General features: G+C 38.5%; 1 protein-coding gene across 11 annotated transcripts in view; it reads left to right on the top strand.

Moving 5' to 3' along the window:
- otofa (otoferlin a) overlaps nucleotides 1-17,889 on the top strand; it is a 116,941-nt gene that overhangs the window by 66,188 nt on the left and 32,864 nt on the right. For all 11 annotated transcript variants that reach the window (XM_047388526.1, XM_047388524.1, XM_047388527.1 and 8 more), the window contains exons 6-10: nucleotides 13,003-13,076; nucleotides 13,185-13,311; nucleotides 13,899-13,953; nucleotides 15,157-15,288; nucleotides 16,601-16,663. In XM_047388526.1, the coding sequence (XP_047244482.1) occupies nucleotides 13,003-13,076; nucleotides 13,185-13,311; nucleotides 13,899-13,953; nucleotides 15,157-15,288; nucleotides 16,601-16,663 (451 nt within the window). The remainder of the gene's footprint in view (nucleotides 1-13,002; nucleotides 13,077-13,184; nucleotides 13,312-13,898; nucleotides 13,954-15,156; nucleotides 15,289-16,600; nucleotides 16,664-17,889) is intronic.

A 17,889-nucleotide genomic window follows, 5' to 3' on the forward strand; every position in this document is an offset into this window, starting at 1 on the left:
CCAGAGTGAAGCATGGGGGTGGATCAGTGATGGTTTGGGCTGCCATATCATGGCATTCCCTTGGGCCAATACTTGTGCTAGATGGGCGCATCACTGCCAAGGTCTACCGAACCATTCTTGAGGACCATGTGCATCCAATGATTCAAATATTGTATCCTGAAGGCGGTGCCGTGTATCAGGATGACAAAGCACCAATACACACAGCAAGACTGGTGAAAGATTGCTTTGATGAACATGAAAGTGAAGTTGAACATCTCCCATGGCCTGCACAGTCACCAGATCTAAATATTATTGAGCCACTTTGGGGTGTTTTGGAGGAGCGAGTCAGGAAACGTTTTCCTCCACCAGTATCACATAGTGACCTGGCCACTATCCTGCAAGAAGAATGGCTTAAAATCCCTCTGACCACTGTGCAGGACTTGTATATGTCATTCCCAAGATGAATTGACGCTGTATTGGCCGCAAAAGGAGGCCCTACAACATACTAATAAATTATTGTGGTCTAAAACCAGGTGTTTCAGTTTCATTGTCCAACCCCGGTATATATACAGGTCCTTCTCAAAATATTAGCATATAGTGATAAAGTTAATTATTTTCCATAATGTCATGATGAAAATTTAACATTCATATATTTTAGATTCATTGCACACTAACTGAAATATTTCAGGTCTTTTATTGTCTTAATACGGATGATTTTGGCATACAGCTCATGAAAACCCAAAATTCCTATCTCACAAAATTAGCATATTTCATCCGACCAATAAAAGAAAAGTGTTTTTAATACAAAAAACGTCAACCTTCAAATAATCATGTACAGTTATGCACTCAATACTTGGTTGGGAATCCTTTTGCAGAAATGACTGCTTCAATGCGGCGTGGCATGGAGGCAATCAGCCTGTGACAATGATGAGGTCTTATGGAGGCCCAGGATGCTTCGATAGCGGCCTTTAGCTCATCCAGAGTGTTGGGTCTTGAGTCTCTCAACGTTCTCTTCACAATATCCCACAGATTCTCTATGGGGTTCAGGTCAGGAGAGTTGGCAGGCCAATTGAGCACAGTGATACCATGGTCAGTAAACCATTTACCAGTGGTTTTGGCACTGTGAGCAGGTGCCAGGTCGTGCTGAAAAATGAAATCTTCATCTCCATAAAGCTTTTCAGCAGATGGAAGCATGAAGTGCTCCAAAATCTCCTGATAGCTAGCTGCATTGACCCTGACCTTGATAAAACACAGTGGACCAACACCAGCAGCTGACACGGCACCCCAGACCATCACTGACTGTGGGTACTTGACATTGGACTTCTGGCATTTTGGCATTTCCTTCTCCCCAGTCTTCCTCCAGACTCTGGCACCTTGATTTCCGAATGACATGCAGAATTTGCTTTCATCCGAAAAAAGTACTTTGGACCACTGAGCAACACTCCAGTGCTGCTTCTCGGTAGCCCAGGTCAGGCGTTCTGTTGCTGTTTCTGGTTCAAAAGTGGCTTGACCTGGGAAATGCGGCACCTGTAGCCCATTTCCTGCACACGCCTGTGCACGGTGGCTCTGGATGTTTCTACTCCAGACTCAGTCCACTGCTTCCGCAGGTCCCCCAAGGTCTGGAATCGGCCCTTCTCCACAATCTTCCTCAGGGTCCGGTCACCTCTTCTTGTTGTGCAGCGTTTTCTGCCACACTTTTTCCTTCCCACAGACTTCCCACTGAGGTGCCTTGATACAGCACTCTGGGAACAGCCTATTCGTTCAGAAATTTCTTTCTGTGTCTTACCCTCTTGCTTGAGGGTGTCAATAGTGGCCTTCTGGACAGCAGTCAGGTCGGCAGTCTTACCCATGATTGGGGTTTTGAGTGATGAACCAGGCTGGGAGTTTTAAAGGCCTCAGGAATCTTTTGCAGGTGTTTAGAGTTAACTCGTTGATTCAGATGATTAGGTTCATAGCTCGTTTAGAGACCCTTTTAATGATATGCTAATTTTGTGAGATAGGAATTTTGGGTTTTCATGAGCTGTATGCCAAAATCATCCATATTAAGACAATTAAAGACCTGAAATATTTCAGTTAGTGTGCAATGAATCTAAAATATATGAATGTTAAATTTTCATCATGACATTATGGAAAATAATGAACTTTATCACAATATGCTAATATTTTGAGAAGAACCTGTACATATTTGTTGTTTTCCCTGCTGTGCTTTTTAGCATATATCAGGCTGCATTCACTGTAAATCAAAGTCTAGGTTGTTTTTTGGTTTTTGTGAGTTTATTAAGTGCTAAATATTTTAAATGACTACACAGTTTCAGTGAAAAGTATGCATGCACTCCCCATTGACATGAATCTGTTTAGTTTGGGCTTCTAATGATGCTTTTTAACCATTCTTTCTTTCAGGGTGAAATTATGATACAACAAGAATGTGGTTAACATGTTTGAATTTATTATAAGGTTTTCTCTAATTCACTTAGATTGACAATTACACACACAGGCTCAAATATACCATATATTTTTGTGTGTGTTTGGGATCATTGTGGTGATAAAACACCCAGTTTCGTCCAGGTTTCCCTCATCTAACAGAAACGTTCCCCTTCGGATAAAAAGAAACTGGTTGCAATGAACTGCACGTCATGAACTGGAAGTGTCGTAGTGAAGCTATGTTTACGACTTCATGCAATGAGGAAGCCAACCAAGAAGGAAGTCCCTGCTTCAAAGCGACACCTTTAAACTAAACGCAAAGGGAACAATTTCATTTATCCACCATAACCGTGTATCTGCCATTTTTTGTTCTCGCTGCAATTTTGCAGTCCAAGTTCAAGTATACTTACGCTGAAAGAGGATAGGTTCGGTTGAGTTGTTGGGTGTATTAACCCACACAATTCATTAGACCAATTCATTACAACATCCCCTAGCATCATAACTTCTTCGAAGTGCCTGGTTAAATTTTAGTTTTAGTTAAATGTTCCCACAACAGTGGGAAAATTCTTATATTCCCTACTTCAATGACCAGTGCCTTCAGCAACCTCCTCCAGTATCCAGAAAGAAAATAACGCTAAAATGACAACAAACTTTATTTTAGACATGAATTTATTGTGTGTTGATATGACGTCCTGGCCAATGTTTTGAAAGCAGCAACATCGTGCCTTCTGCTTATGTTAGTGCTGTGTGCTGCTTTTAGCTTCTTGAGGACAGAACCGTACTGCCTGTTTTGAATAGTATTATTACATAAACAGTTTTACATTAATTTTGTCATTTTTGTCTTGTTTCTGCGCTGCTAGATCATTTTCATCAAACTACAAAAATGGCCAAACAGGTTACAGCGCAGCGCTCCTTGACCTCGAGGGGGGCAGGTTGTGAAGCACCTCAACAGCATTTAAAGAGACAGCATCTAAACGAGTTGCTCTCAAATGCACCTCAGTACAGGGGTAAAAGAGGAGCCTGTGGACCTACAATAACAAGGAATTGAGGCCAAATCATTGCAGTTCCACATTATATAGACCACAACTGAATGATTTAAGTGTGAAAGGAAAAATTTAAAAGCATGATATGTCCCCAATAAAGCTGCACCTACATATACAAGCAAAATGTATTTTTGAGAAAAGTTGCAGTGAGCTATGTTGAGCTATTTAGCCAAAGCGACAAAAAGATTGTTTGGATGAGCCAAGGTGAGGCATTCAAACCTAAAAACACTCTCCCAACTGTCAAACATGGTGGTGGCAATATCATGCCATTAGGCCCTTTCATTGTCAGCCATATTGGTGCATTTCTCAAAGGATGGAATAATTAAGGCCAAATGTTTTGTTTAACCTCAGATTAACAGCTGGGTGGTTGAAACTTGGACATATCTGGGTGCAGGAAATATAGAAATGTATTGGCAACAAAGAGCATTCATTCAAGATGTAGTTTGCTAAGGGACATGAAACCAAACATTAGGATTGGTCTTATGTGTATATCTGACCATGTTTGAGTGAGAGAAAATCTACAAAAGTTCAAACTTGTACACATTGTCCTTGTTTTGGAAATTCATCAAAGTTGCACGATGTCTTATCGTTTGTAGAAAGAACAGCTGAAAAACATAACTAATATCAAATTGCTATGCATGGTGAGTGTATTCAAACATTTTGCTGTAACTTCAATTACGAAAAGCGATAGTAATATTGAATCAGCTTTTGTGTTTCGCTATCACTAAAATCTGACTCCTATTTTTTCTTTGACCAAAATTTCACCTCTTTTATATTCGTCACGGAATGCACCATGAATGTTATTCAACTCAGTAGAAGTAAACAGTTATTTTTTAATAAATTAGCCTGTGTATGCAACTTTGACTGAAATTACTCTAGAAGATTGTACATTGAAAATCTGGGAGCCAAAAAGAAACTTTACAATGTAAATATGACTGGAGACTTAGCCACACTGCAGTCCTAACCAGTGTAGAGCATGCTCTTCTGTGCTTTGATTTTTTAATATATTAGGTTAGTTGAACACAACTCCTACATTGGTGAGATTTTGTTTACCCATTATTCTCAACTACAAAATAATATGTTGTGTTTCTAACAGTTTGCTGATATCTGGTCGGAGTTGCTCTGAGTCGAGAATTGTAAAATGTCGTGTTTGATACTGGATGCTCTCTTTAAGCATTTGGATAATGTTTGTGAACAGAACAATTTGCAGTAACATCACTCTCCAAGTGTCCGAGCGTGGAGTCAAGTGTCTCATTTCATCTTTAAAACTGAGCTACAAAGAAACATGTTGAAAGGGTGAATTATTTAAGGGCCTCCATATAGACAGTTTTTTAAGACTGGTACCAGCTTCAGTAAATGAGGTATAACATTTATGTATTAAATGAAATTATAATAATTGTTTTTGTAATTTTAATGGATTTTTACATTTACATTTTACATTTTAGAGCATATTAGAGGTAGACCTGGAAGTCAGTTAGTAATCACTAATTAGAACAAAAATGCATCTTCACCCACGGATAACTTTTTCTGTTCTATCAGCTGCAACACAAAGGTCATCTACATTTCTCAGAGAATTGTTTGCTCATTATTTTTTTATTTCAGCCATCAAATCATATTTGCACTGTGGTATTGCATTAGAGACAAATGGCTTTATAAGTAGAACTTAATTTTCCTCATTCCTATTAATATACAGGTCCTTCTCAAAATATTAGCATATTGTGATAAAGTTCATTATTTTCCATAATGTCATGATGAAAATTTAACATTCATATATTTTAGATTCATTGCACACTAACTGAAATATTTCAGGTCTTTTATTGTTTTAATACAGATGATTTTGGCATACAGCTCATGAAAACCCAAAATTCCTATCTCACAAAATTAGCATATTTCATCCGACCAATAAAAGAAAAGTGTTTTTAATACAAAAAACGTCAACCTTCAAATAATCATGTACAGTTATGCACTCAATACTTGGTCGGGAATCCTTTGGCAGAAATGACTGCTTCAATGCGGCGTGGCATGGAGGCAATCAGCCTGTGGCACTGCTGAGGTCTTATGGAGGCCCAGGATGCTTCGATAGCGGCCTTTAGCTCATCCAGAGTGTTGGGTCTTGAGTCTCTCAACGTTCTCTTTACAATATCCCACAGATTCTCTATGGGGTTCAGGTCAGGAGAGTTGGCAGGCCAATTGAGCACAGTGATACCATGGTCAGTAAACCATTTACCTGTGGTTGTGGCACTGTGAGCAGGTGCCAGGTCGTGCTGAAAAATGAAATCTTCATCTCCATAAAGCTTTTCAGCAGATGGAAGCATAAAGTGCTCCAAAATCTCCTGATAGCTAGCTGCATTGACCCTGCCCTTGATAAAACACAGTGGACCAACACCAGCAGCTGACACGGCACCCCAGACCATCACTGACTGTGGGTACTTGACACTGGACTTCTGGCATTTTGGCATTTCCTTCTCCCCAGTCTTCCTCCAGACTCTGGCACCTTGATTTCCGAATGACATGCAGAATTTGCTTTCATCCGAAAAAAGTACTTTGGACCACTGAGCAACAGTCCAGTGCTGCTTCTCTGTAGCCCAGGTCAGGCGCTTCTGCCGCTGTTTCTGGTTCAAAAGTGGCTTGACCTGGGGAATGCGGCACCTGTAGCCCATTTCCTGCACACGCCTGTGCACGGTGGCTCTGGATGTTTCTACTCCAGACTCAGTCCACTGCTTCCGCAGGTCCCCCAAAGTCTGGAATCGGCCCTTCTCCACAATCTTCCTCAGGGTCCGGTCACCTCTTCTCGTTGTGCAGCGTTTTCTGCCACACGTTTTCCTTCCCACAGACTTCCCACTGAGGTGCCTTGATACAGCACTCTGGGAACAGCCTATTTGTTCAGAAATTTCTTTCTGTGTCTTACCCTCTTGCTTGAGGGTGTCAATAGTGGCCTTCTGGACAGCAGTCAGGTCAGCAGTCTTACCCATGATTGGGGTTTTGAGTGATGAACCAGGCTGGGAGTTTTAAAGGCCTCAGGAATCTTTTGCAGGTGTTTAGAGTTAACTTGTTGATTCAGATTATTAGGTTCATAGCTCGTTTAGAGACCCTTTTAATGATATGCTAATTTTGTGAGATAGGAATTTTGGGTTTTCATGAGCTGTACGCCAAAATCATCCGTATTAAGACAATAAAAGACCTGAAATATTTCAGTTAGTGTGCAATGAATCTAAAATATATGAATGTTAAATTTTCATCATTACATTATGGAAAATAATGAACTTTATCACAATATGCTAATATTTTGAGAAGGACCTGTAGCTGACCGTTCCACTCCTTCCACCAGCCCTCTTCCATCTCCACCTCCAGCGTTGTGTCCGTCCCTGCAGGATGATTTATGGTAGCACCCATAAAGCATCTTGTGCTATGGGCAACACCACAATAAGCCAGCTTAGCAAGAGTTTGGTTTTTACTAGCTAATAAATCCCCTCATGTGTGATTTTACTGCTGGGGAAGCAGGAGTGGTGAATAGTGCCTGCAGAGAAACACATGTGTTAGACATAAAGGGAACGGATTTTAAGGTTAAGCTGTCATTTGACCTCCAGACATGAAATTCTGAAAATGCTGTGGTTTGAAACTGTGGTCCACATTGGAGTAAATGTGGTCCAAACAGTAAACAGAATACTTAATAAAGCCAAAGTGCATAAGCAATCATCTTGAATTTGTACAAAATCAAATCAGTTGTCAGTCGGTGCAATGCTGTTGTTTTACAGTCTTGATTAGTTTATTTTTTTTACTTACTACGAGTGTGTCACAAACTGTTCTCTTATCGGTGCGCAAGTCCTCAAAGACAGCGCAGGTTTTACATTATGATGATGCATCACCTCATCACTGCTTTGGTCCAGGTGTTCTGTGCCCTTTTATCTCGGTTGTCTTCTAAGCATTGGTTCAGCTTACTGATGCACCGACTCCCGGTGGAAAAATCTCAACGCAAATACAACAAGCCAGCTGAAGCATGCAGAAATATGATTCCAGATACTAAACATGGAAATTAACTCTAATTATAGATGTTGGGAACTTTAATTTTTGTCTTGGTTGTTAAGCACTCAGCAGCTCTATGGCGGCTACACTTGTGTTGACTAATTTGACATTTCCTTAAGTATGGCAAGGCCATCTGGTGTAAGTTGTGTTGCAGTTGATGTCAGATTAGCCAAAGATGTAATTTACTTTATAACTATATTTTTATATTTTTTTTATGTTTACTGTATAAGTGACAACTACTTAGACTCACCGATTTATGCCTCTTTTCCACTAGTCCCTACTCCGCATGTTTTGGTACAGCTCTACTCGCTTTTCAGGGTTTTCCATTAGTTACTATTTTTAGTACCTGCTTGCTTGCAGTTCCAACCGTGCCGAGTCGTGCTGAAAACGCTACGTCAGAAGACTGTCTATCTCTGGTTGGGTAAGGGGTGGCATCACTAGTCACAGCATACATATTATAACTAACTAATATTTCAGTCAGTCAGTCATTTTCTACCACTTTTTCCATAGTGGGTTGCAGGGAAGCTGGTGCCTATCTCCAGCAATCTATGAGCGAGAGGCAGGGTACACCCTGGACAGGTCGCCAGTCCGTCGCAGGGCAACACACAAACAACCATGCACACACTCATTCATACACCTAAGGGCAATTTAGAGTGACCAATTAACCTAACAGACATGTCTTTGGACTGTGGGAGGAAGCCGGAGTACCCGGTCAGAACCCACACATGCACGGGGAGAACATGCAAACTCCATGCAGAAAGACACACATACAGAACTTATCTACAGTAAGAGAACCTGTGAATTGGGATGTTTCACATGTACAGCCAGCCATAGTCAGCAAACATCTACTGATCAGTGATTCAGAACATTGCTTTACTAAGACTTCACACAGTCCCTCTCTGAAAACTGATCAAACCTAGAGTAAAAAAACAATATTTAAAAATAATAACAGCTAAGAAATGTGGAATCCCTCGATTGTCAAAGAAAAGAACAATTTTGTGCAATCTTAATTTTATTCACCAAAGCTTTATGTTACAGCTCAGTGGTTACAATAATGATTAAGAAATACAAGACAGCTTTCAGTGCATAATGAAAAATTTAAAAGGGTTCATATTTTTTTTAAATTCCAGATGCATAACCTGAACTCTTGGCTTATCTCTTACCACATCTCCTTTTGTTATTCTCAATTCCTTTGCATCATATAAAATGTTACTTGGTATTTGCTCTATGGAAGAAAACAGTAATCCCTTCATTAACTTAAAATCTGGCCCTGTACTTAAAAGAACGGCCCTGTTTCTATAGTTGTTTGCAGTATCTAGGTCAGGAAGACTCTGAGGACTTTTTATTTATTCAGACATTAAACTTTCAGAAGGGTTTAAGTGTGTGCCACAAATTGAGGTAAATGTATAAGTGAAAACATGCTGGATCACACGAGAGGACCAACAAGCTAAGAAAGCCCTACACTGCTGCACCTAAAAAACATCTGTCAATATTAGATGGATAATAAATGACAGTGATATTTGTCTCTTTTATCTGTATGAGCTGAGATCCAGCTATTAGAGAGAAAAGTTGAGAAACAGTTAAGACTGGGATGAAAAGTAAAGTCAACTGAGCATTCAGCAGGATTTGATCTGGATTAATGGGTGTTTTCATCCTAAAACTTCGTTATCAGGTAGAGCTGATGTTTATCTGCCTCATTTCAGTGAGAACTTGGAAGAACTGGAATGTTGTCTTCCAGTCTACATGTGAGAGAGAGAACAGGTGTGAAGGGGAATCTCTCTGAGCGCCATTCAGCTAAAGCCCTGGACCATAGTGTATAGTATATGTCAATAAATAATTAATTGCTGCTGTTTTTTTCTCATCTTTCTTCTTTCTTTTCATCTACTCAGGTATAGACCAGTTGTGAAATGGTAAAGGCGAGTTGGGTTCTCTCCTTTCTGGATTTTCAAGGACACAACAACTTATATGCAATTTGTATGTTTTTGATTGTGTTCTTTTCATCGGGGTTCCCAAAATCCTCATTTGATGTCTGCTGAGATAAAGTCCTTCCTTCCTGTACAGGATGAAAGGGTTATAGCTATAAATAAAAGAGTGAACATTTAGTAAGATTTGTAAGATTTCTGAGATTTGTAATAATTTGTAAAACTCCAGACATAGAAAACAGAACAAACACAAGACTACAAAGTAAAAAATCTGATTCGAAACTCATTATGCTCTTATTCTTTAGGAGGGAATTATAGCACTATTAACTAAGCTAAACACCTGAGGTTTTAGGGTAGTTTAAATAGATTTGAGGAAGTCACTGTTGACTTTGCCAAGTTTCCCTGTTGCTTTGTGGAATTACACCACAACATCCATCCATACATCTGTTTTCTTTGACTTCTTTATTCTGCTCAGCCTCTAAAGGGGCTGGTGTAGTGGTCAACATGTGAGAGATAGTATGCTCTGGACAGGTTCACATGGCAACACAGAGAAAAACAAGGCCAAAACATATGTAACTCACATAACTGTAGATGCTGGACATTGGAATACGTGGAGAGAATCTACACATGCATGGTGAGAAAATGCATCACAATAATATGATGTCTTTAAATCTGGTTGGCTTTATCTTCAAGCTGCCGTCACAATGTTTCTCATATTGCCAAGAATGTTAGTGTGTCTCAAAAGGCTTTTTACATTCAACTCTGAGGAAATTAAGTGATTTTTGTGAAACTCTAAATCCAATTGTATCTGTGAAGCGTGTATTTTTTTAAATAATGCATGTATCCACAAATATTGCATGCTACAAATGTTGCACGCGTATAACCTTGCTATAACACTTTTAATTGGGTCTTAGAAAGACACTGTTGCTGAGGTGGAACACGAAGATCATAAAAACAAGATCGTGATGCTTTATCATGTATTTTGGGTTGTTGAGGAAATTATATTCAATAAGTCTGGACAGGAAACTGCAATACTTTAAAGTTTATTGTGTTGGCACTCTGATTTTATAACAGAACAAACAGAAAAGTTTCTACAATAACAGAATCTGCTGTGTTTATGAACAGGGCTCGTGAGGCAGGGCTGAGTCTGAGCCTTAAACGGAAAGTCAAAACTAAGATATGTTTCATATGTGAAGCCAGATTCTGTATTTTTTATATACCTTTGCAAGCCCATTTCCTTCTTTGAAGTTCTGATATCATTCTTTATTTAATGCAGATGGATGATTTTTGCCAATAAAAAGGAGAGACAACTTTAACTTTTTTTTTTCTTTTTACCCCCGCCGTCTCCTGCTGAACATTAATATCTTTGATGTTTTCTCCTGCATTTACACTTACTTAGCTTTACAGTACAAAAATAACAGAGCTGTATTGGTTTTTGTTTGTCTACTTAAAATCTCTTTTGTCTGCTGTAGACCTCTGGTGTCTTTATTTGCTCCAATACAGTTTTCCCCTGAAAAGGTCAGCATTGACTGTGTGATGTTACTCTGATGTTCTAGACATGCTGCAAAGATCGATCAAATGTTGACAGATTTACAGAAGTAATTTCTCCCTGAACTCTGTGTTAGTAAAACTTGGGGATATTTCTCCATATGTAAATAAACTACACAGCACAATGATGCTTATGCCTTTTAAATTCTACTGAAAAACAAGGCAGAAGAGAAATACACATCTAAATGATGTGCATGTGCTGAAATGAGCACCATGAAAATTAGGATTAGATCTCTTCTTCCAATAAATCTCATATGACATATCAAAACTCTTTCAAGGTAACAGTAGCTACTGTCCAGTTTTCCATTAAACAACCATATCTGCTGTCAACAACTTTTCTTAAAACAATTCACCTTGAAATAAGTTTTTAATGATAATTGAGCTGTTAGTCTTCTAAAATCAGTTTATTGTGTAAATGCATATTAGGAATGATGGTGATTTTCATTTAAGCATTCTCAAAAGGGCAGTCATCTACTGACTGGAATGTGGGGAATTTGGTCCTCTCAATATTTTAATGTATCCTTAAACAAAACACTAAACCACACGTAGTCTTCAAAGTGCTCATTGATGTGAGAGACAAATCACAATTTTAAAAAGCTTTGCTTGGATAGTCTGAATAGGTAAGTTATAAATGCATTCTGAAGCACTTTGTAGAATCAAAAGCTAAAATACAACATATAAAGATAGACCGCCATTTAATGCTTTCAATAGGTTAAAACAGCTGTAATTATAAGTATGTTGTGGTAAAAGTACTGGATGAAGTAGACTGTATAAGTGTGTCATAAATTCTGCTCATTTGGTTTAGAATTAAAGAAGTCCTTTGTTAAAGGTAAATACAATATCCCCTCATCTCCTTGCACCTCCCACCATCCCATCTTTTGCTCTTTCCCCCCCTCCTCCGAGTCCTGCAGCATTCACAGATATCTGCAACTGTTACTGCATCTACCAGCCGTGTCTCTATTAACTATTGCACCAGACTTTTTTTGCACATTCCTATAAAGAAACCTAGTTTAAAGTGAATCTTTGGGGTGGATTTGCTTTGGTCTGACCTGTATGTGGAGTTGAATGGGATCATTGTTGCCTTTAATGTGGTATGTACGAAAACCAATGTTTGCCTCCTTTCTACTTGTAGTTTGTCTTGACAGAGACAAGAAAATGGGTTTGGTTACTTAAATTTTATATATGAATTTATTAAACTTTTATGTTTTAAACCTAATATTAAACTTTAAGACATTTGAGTGTCTACAACTAGTGTTGTTTAGTGAGTAAAGTTTTGTTGTTTTATTTTTTTATTTTCTGTTTTAACTGATTAATTGGCAGCTTTTGTGCGTACATACAGTAGATTTTGAATTAATGGTCTCTTCTGTCTAAATTACACCATATATATATATATATATATATATATATATATATATATATATATATATATGTAATAGAGATTTTTACTTCTGTTCTCTGGCCTGTAGAATTTAAGCATGTCTACTCAATAAAATTTTAATGCAGTTTAGGTTTATTATAAAATACTTTAAAACACTATGTAGTAATTTGAGAATTTCCGTAGGAGAATGTCTAAAGTATCAAAGCTCAACCCTGATACATTTGAGTCAGAAGGCCTGAAGGAAACAAATGGAACAACAGTTCATTAATTTCCTGACATGTATCCATATCCGAAGCAAACTGGATGGTCATCCACATTTTTAATTATTAAAGCCCCTCATTTGTCGCCCTCCCAATGACATCACAAGCTCTTTGTTGCTGTAGCGATATATGATCCAGATAATATCAATGTGAAGACACTGGATACTCTTGTTTAGTGATTGAGGGTTTGGAGTATTTGTTTGATCTGCTGAATTTTTGTAGCCTGACTATAATGTCCAACCAACTTTCAAAGATGTAAAAAATAACTACTTTGAAACTTTTAAAGATTTGTTTCCCATTTTCTATGTTTATTTTTTAAAGTTCCCAACCAACTGATTGAATGTGATATGAAGCAGGTTTATTCGAGGATGAATCAGCTGTGACAGATCACTTTCATGACTGCGCTTTTCTTTGATTCCCTTCAACAGAGCAGGGAGAGGAGTTTTCTCAGCCATGAAACTTGGCAAGACAAAAAGCTCCAAAGACGACCATAAGAGAGGAGGTAAAACATTGTCTATTACAAACAATGTTATTAGCAATGTTTATTTAAATTTCTTTAAAATATTATTCTGTTTTAATATGATTTTATTGCACTACATGGTGTAAGCAGATGAACCAGCAGTCCTGGTAATGGAAGATCTGGATAAGAAAGCCATGCGTCTTGCTGGAATGCTGGAGCCGGACACAATATCTATGGCCTCAGTGACTGCCGTCACAACTAACGTTTCCAATAAAAGGTCTGAAATAGTCCCATACATGTGCTCAGATAAATGCACAGCAAGAAGTCACTAAACATGTCTTCTTTTGTAGTATACCACTGCAAGTATATCTGCGATTGGGTGTTTTAAAAGAAAGCAGCTTAATTGAAAAAGGAAAATCTCAAAACAAGGGGAATTCTTTGCAATGTTACTTCAAAGGCAGCTTTTGCAGCCTTCTCCTTGTGAATATTTCCAACAGACGTTTCTCTGAAGACAGGGCTGTGAAAAATAACCAATTATGGTTTGTCATTAGTTGTTTTTCATATCTGTTTTTTTGTTGTTTAAAGTAAAGCTTTTGACATTCGGCAAAATGTATCCAAGTCATTTAGCATGTGAATGAACAAGGAGATGTCTCTAAGGAAAGGAAGATACTGTATATCTACTTCCAATGTTGTGATAACTAGAAACCTTTTTGTTTTTTGCCATTTCTGCTTATTTCTGGCTAAGGAATTGATGCTGACTGCACAGTACAATAATCTTCCTAACCGTATATCTGTTTGGTGTAAATTATACATCCACCAATGGGAAGAAAGGAAAAGATTATTCATTTATATGTGTTTTTTCAGGTCAAAGCCAGATATCAAGATGGAACCAAGCTCTGGAAGGCCAGTTGATTATCAGGTGTGTTCTATGCACCATCTTGTTTTTTCTAGTTAATTTTCTGTTTTTTTCTGGATTTCTGTCCTCTGTGTCTGCACAAATGAATGTTTATTAAATGGGAGTTAAGGTTGGTGTATGGCTTCAGGTACATTCTAAGGAAAATATAAATTAGATTAAACAGACATTTTTCAGAAGGGCTATATGAGACATTTGTAGTTTTATGCAGTATTATAGACTCTAGAAATAATTAGCTTAGCATTAGCCATTTTCACACGGGGCACTAATTGATTGGACTTGTTTGCCGAACACATCCCATAGATGCTTGATTGAATTGAGATCTGCAGAATTTGCTGGCCAAGTAAATGCCTCAAACTTGATGTTTCCAATCATTTCAGAACCATTACATTGTCGTTCTTAAAGTGTCCAGGAAATTGTTTACATTCATAGATGTGCAGCAATGGTTAGATTGGTGGTAAGTTTCAAAGTAACATCCACATGGATGTCAGGACACAAGGTTTTTCACCAGTACTTTACCCAAAGCTCCATGCTACTTCTTCTGGGTTGTCTCCCATAGTAAATTTTGGTTTCATGTGTATTTGTACACTTGGCCATCCACATAATGTAAGTCAATGGTCACCTTTTTCCATTGCTCCTGGGCCCAGTTCTGATGCTCATGTTCCTACTGTTTCTTTCTACATTGAACAGGGGTTAGCATAGGCACTCTGACTGATCAGCAGCTTTGGACCACAGTATGCAACAAACCCTAATATCTGTGTGGCTACAGTAGTCTGTCTGTGTGATGAGATCACAATAGCCAGTCTTCACTCCCCAAGGTCAACAGCAAGTCTTGGCCACCAATTACCCAGTTCACCACTGTTGTTTCCTTGGACCACTTTTGATACATACCAACCACTAGAGTTCAGGAACACCCACAAAGATTTGTCAGCACATAGCATCACTGGTATTTGCATACCTCCAGAAGGTTTTGATCTATATTTGTATTAAACTCTTGACTGAATTGTAAACGACGTGGAGCCAATCAATGATACATTTAGAACCCAATTAACCTAGTTCCAATTACTGAATTGTACCAAATAATCTGACTCACTTGAAAAAGCAGAATTTCATGAGACATACATTCAAGTACATGAGATCAATTAGATTGTTAAGAAAAAACAATGTTATTTAGGCAGTCAGATGTGATAAATTAATCTCTCCCATCAGATCAGCATCACAGTCATTGAGGCTCGACAGCTAATTGGCCTAAACATGGACCCCGTGGTGTGTGTCGAGGTCGGAGATGACAAGAAATATACATCCATGAAGGAGTCCACCAATTGCCCATACTATAATGAGGTGAGCACTTGTTTATTGTCCCGTTTCTCGTTATTCATGAAAAAACATGTTTGCTCATTCTCTTATGTCCATATAAACATTCTGACGTTATGTTACACTAAAACTGAGATGCACAAGGGATTAGTTTAACTTACAGGTTGAGATTGTACTCAAAATAAAGACACCATATTGATCCGGCTGAAGTGTAGAGTAGTCAAACCCCTGTGCTGCAAGAGAATCTCTGCTTGATCTGGGAAGAATTAGTCGAGGTAGAGGAGGATGTTCCTGACCTCAGTCTCTTTGTTGTGCGCTGCAGGGGGTGAAAGTGGCAGTTTGTCTGTTATCGATTCCTTGAGTCTGGCTGAAAATCCTCCCACTTGGAGAAAAACTTGTTGAGATGACAACATTTCACGCTTTCTGTGCTCACTATCAGATTGCTTTGACCCTTGCTTTTTACAGATATGTGGTATCACAACTCTTGTTTTTCATGGACATTTTTGCTTTGTTGTTATTTTTTTTACTTGAATTAAACAATTTTGCTTAGATAATTGCTTGGTTATGTGTGGATTTAAAGCCTTAACTGGTTTACTTTTCAGATATCATTTCAAGACAATGCAGAAGGGCTTTGTTAAAGTTGTCATTTAAATCATCATCAGGACGTCTTTTGATGCTTGTATGTAATACTATGTTATTGCAAATTGCCCATTGATTAGGGAAACTGGTTGGTGTGAATCAATCTTTGAGCTATAATATTTCTGGAAAGACATATTCAGTTTCACCAAGTCTTCAGGATTGGGATATATCAAACATTAACACTATATTTAAGTTTAAGTGCTAAGCTTTCTGTGGTTCATAGCAAAACATATGAAGCAGCATCCCCATTGTTTTTTAGGCCACTCCTTGTCTTCATTATCTTCTAACACTAAAAGCTAACACCATCTCACTATAAATGTATGTTATGCATTCTTGTTGCTAAAGATTTTTGCAAGAATCTGTTCAGCATACCTTTACCTGCATACTGACCCCCCTACTTCAAACAAACTCATCTCCTGTGAAGCTGACAAGATAATCCTCTCAGTTTCTTAGTAAAAAGTTCTGTTATGATACTTGTTTAAGTTCTATAGGTGTCTATGAACAATCACAGTCTGCTCTCAGAACTACCGTCTGTTTTCTGTATTCATTCCTGCACCTACGTAGGATCGCAGTAGGGCTTTGACCCAATCCCACTCGGAGCCAAATTGAAAAAAAAGTGTTATATTGTACTCTTGATTTTAGAGACAGGAGTAAATGCATTGCCGTCTAATGAAAATCTTTGTTCCTCTATTCCCTGCAGTATTTTGTCTTCGATTTCCACGTCCCTCCAGATGTCATGTTTGACAAGGTCATCAAGCTCTCGGTTAGTAATCTATACCATTTGAAGAAACTTCTTTTTTATTCAGCTTTTGTACAAATTTAAAATATTAAATGTCCCCTATCACACCAAACTGTGACTACTCTGACGTCTCTGGGATTTTCAAGACTGCTCAAATGTGGCTGGTTTGTGGTAAAGTTGGAAAACCTCACTAATGACCCCACTGCACATTTAGCTCTGAGTGCATATGTTTTTCTTTGATTCTGTCTTTGCCATTCTACGAGAATCCTGCCACCATAGGTATCACATCTGCATTAGGATGCTATGTCAAAATCTGCAGAATATGGGAGGTTTCTATCCCTACACAATCAGTTTCAGTCTTCTTGTGGAAGAAGAAGAAAAGAACAGCAGTATTTTCATCAGATTATCAGTCGCATGAGAGGATGCTGTTAAGGGGGATTTCTGTTGCAGCACTATGTTTGCAGACCCCACCTAGTGAAAGATGCACACAAAAATCTAACTTTTCTGTTTATTGACCAGTCTGAGCTGTTCGCACTTAGGTTCTTGAGCAGGCTGTCCAAAGAGAGACCCCTTGACTGATATTGTGAAGCCCGGAAGACTGCAGTTCAAGAATGAAACATACAGGTCCTTCTCAAAATATTAGCATATTGTGATGAAGTTCATTATTTTCCATAATGTAATGATGAAAATTTAACATTCATATATTTTAGATTCATTGCACACTAACTGAAATATTTCAGGTCTTTTATTGTCTTAATACGGATGATTTTGGCATACAGCTCATGAAAACCCAAAATTCCTATCTCACAAAATTAGCATATTTCATCCGACCAATGAAAGAAAAGTGTTTTTAATACAAAAAACGTCAACCTTCAAATAATCATGTACAGTTATGCACTCAATACTTGGTTGGGAATCCTTTTGCAGAAATGACTGCTTCAATGCGGCGTGGCATGGAGGCAATCAGCCTGTGGCACTGCTGAGGTCTTATGGAGGCCCAGGATACTTCGATAGCGGCCTTTAGCTCATCCAGAGTGTTGGGTCTTGAGTCTCTCAACGTTCTCTTCACAATATCCCACAGATTCTCTATGGGGTTCAGGTCAGGAGAGTTGGCAGGCCAATTGAGCACAGTGATACCATGGTCAGTAAACCATTTACCAGTGGTTTTGGCACTGTGAGCAGGTGCCAGGTCGTGCTGAAAAATGAAATCTTCATCTCCATAAAGCTTTTCAGCAGATGGAAGCATGAAG

Source organism: Girardinichthys multiradiatus, chromosome 15, assembly GCF_021462225.1.
Source record: "Girardinichthys multiradiatus isolate DD_20200921_A chromosome 15, DD_fGirMul_XY1, whole genome shotgun sequence".
Classification (NCBI taxonomy): Eukaryota; Metazoa; Chordata; class Actinopteri; order Cyprinodontiformes; family Goodeidae; genus Girardinichthys; species Girardinichthys multiradiatus.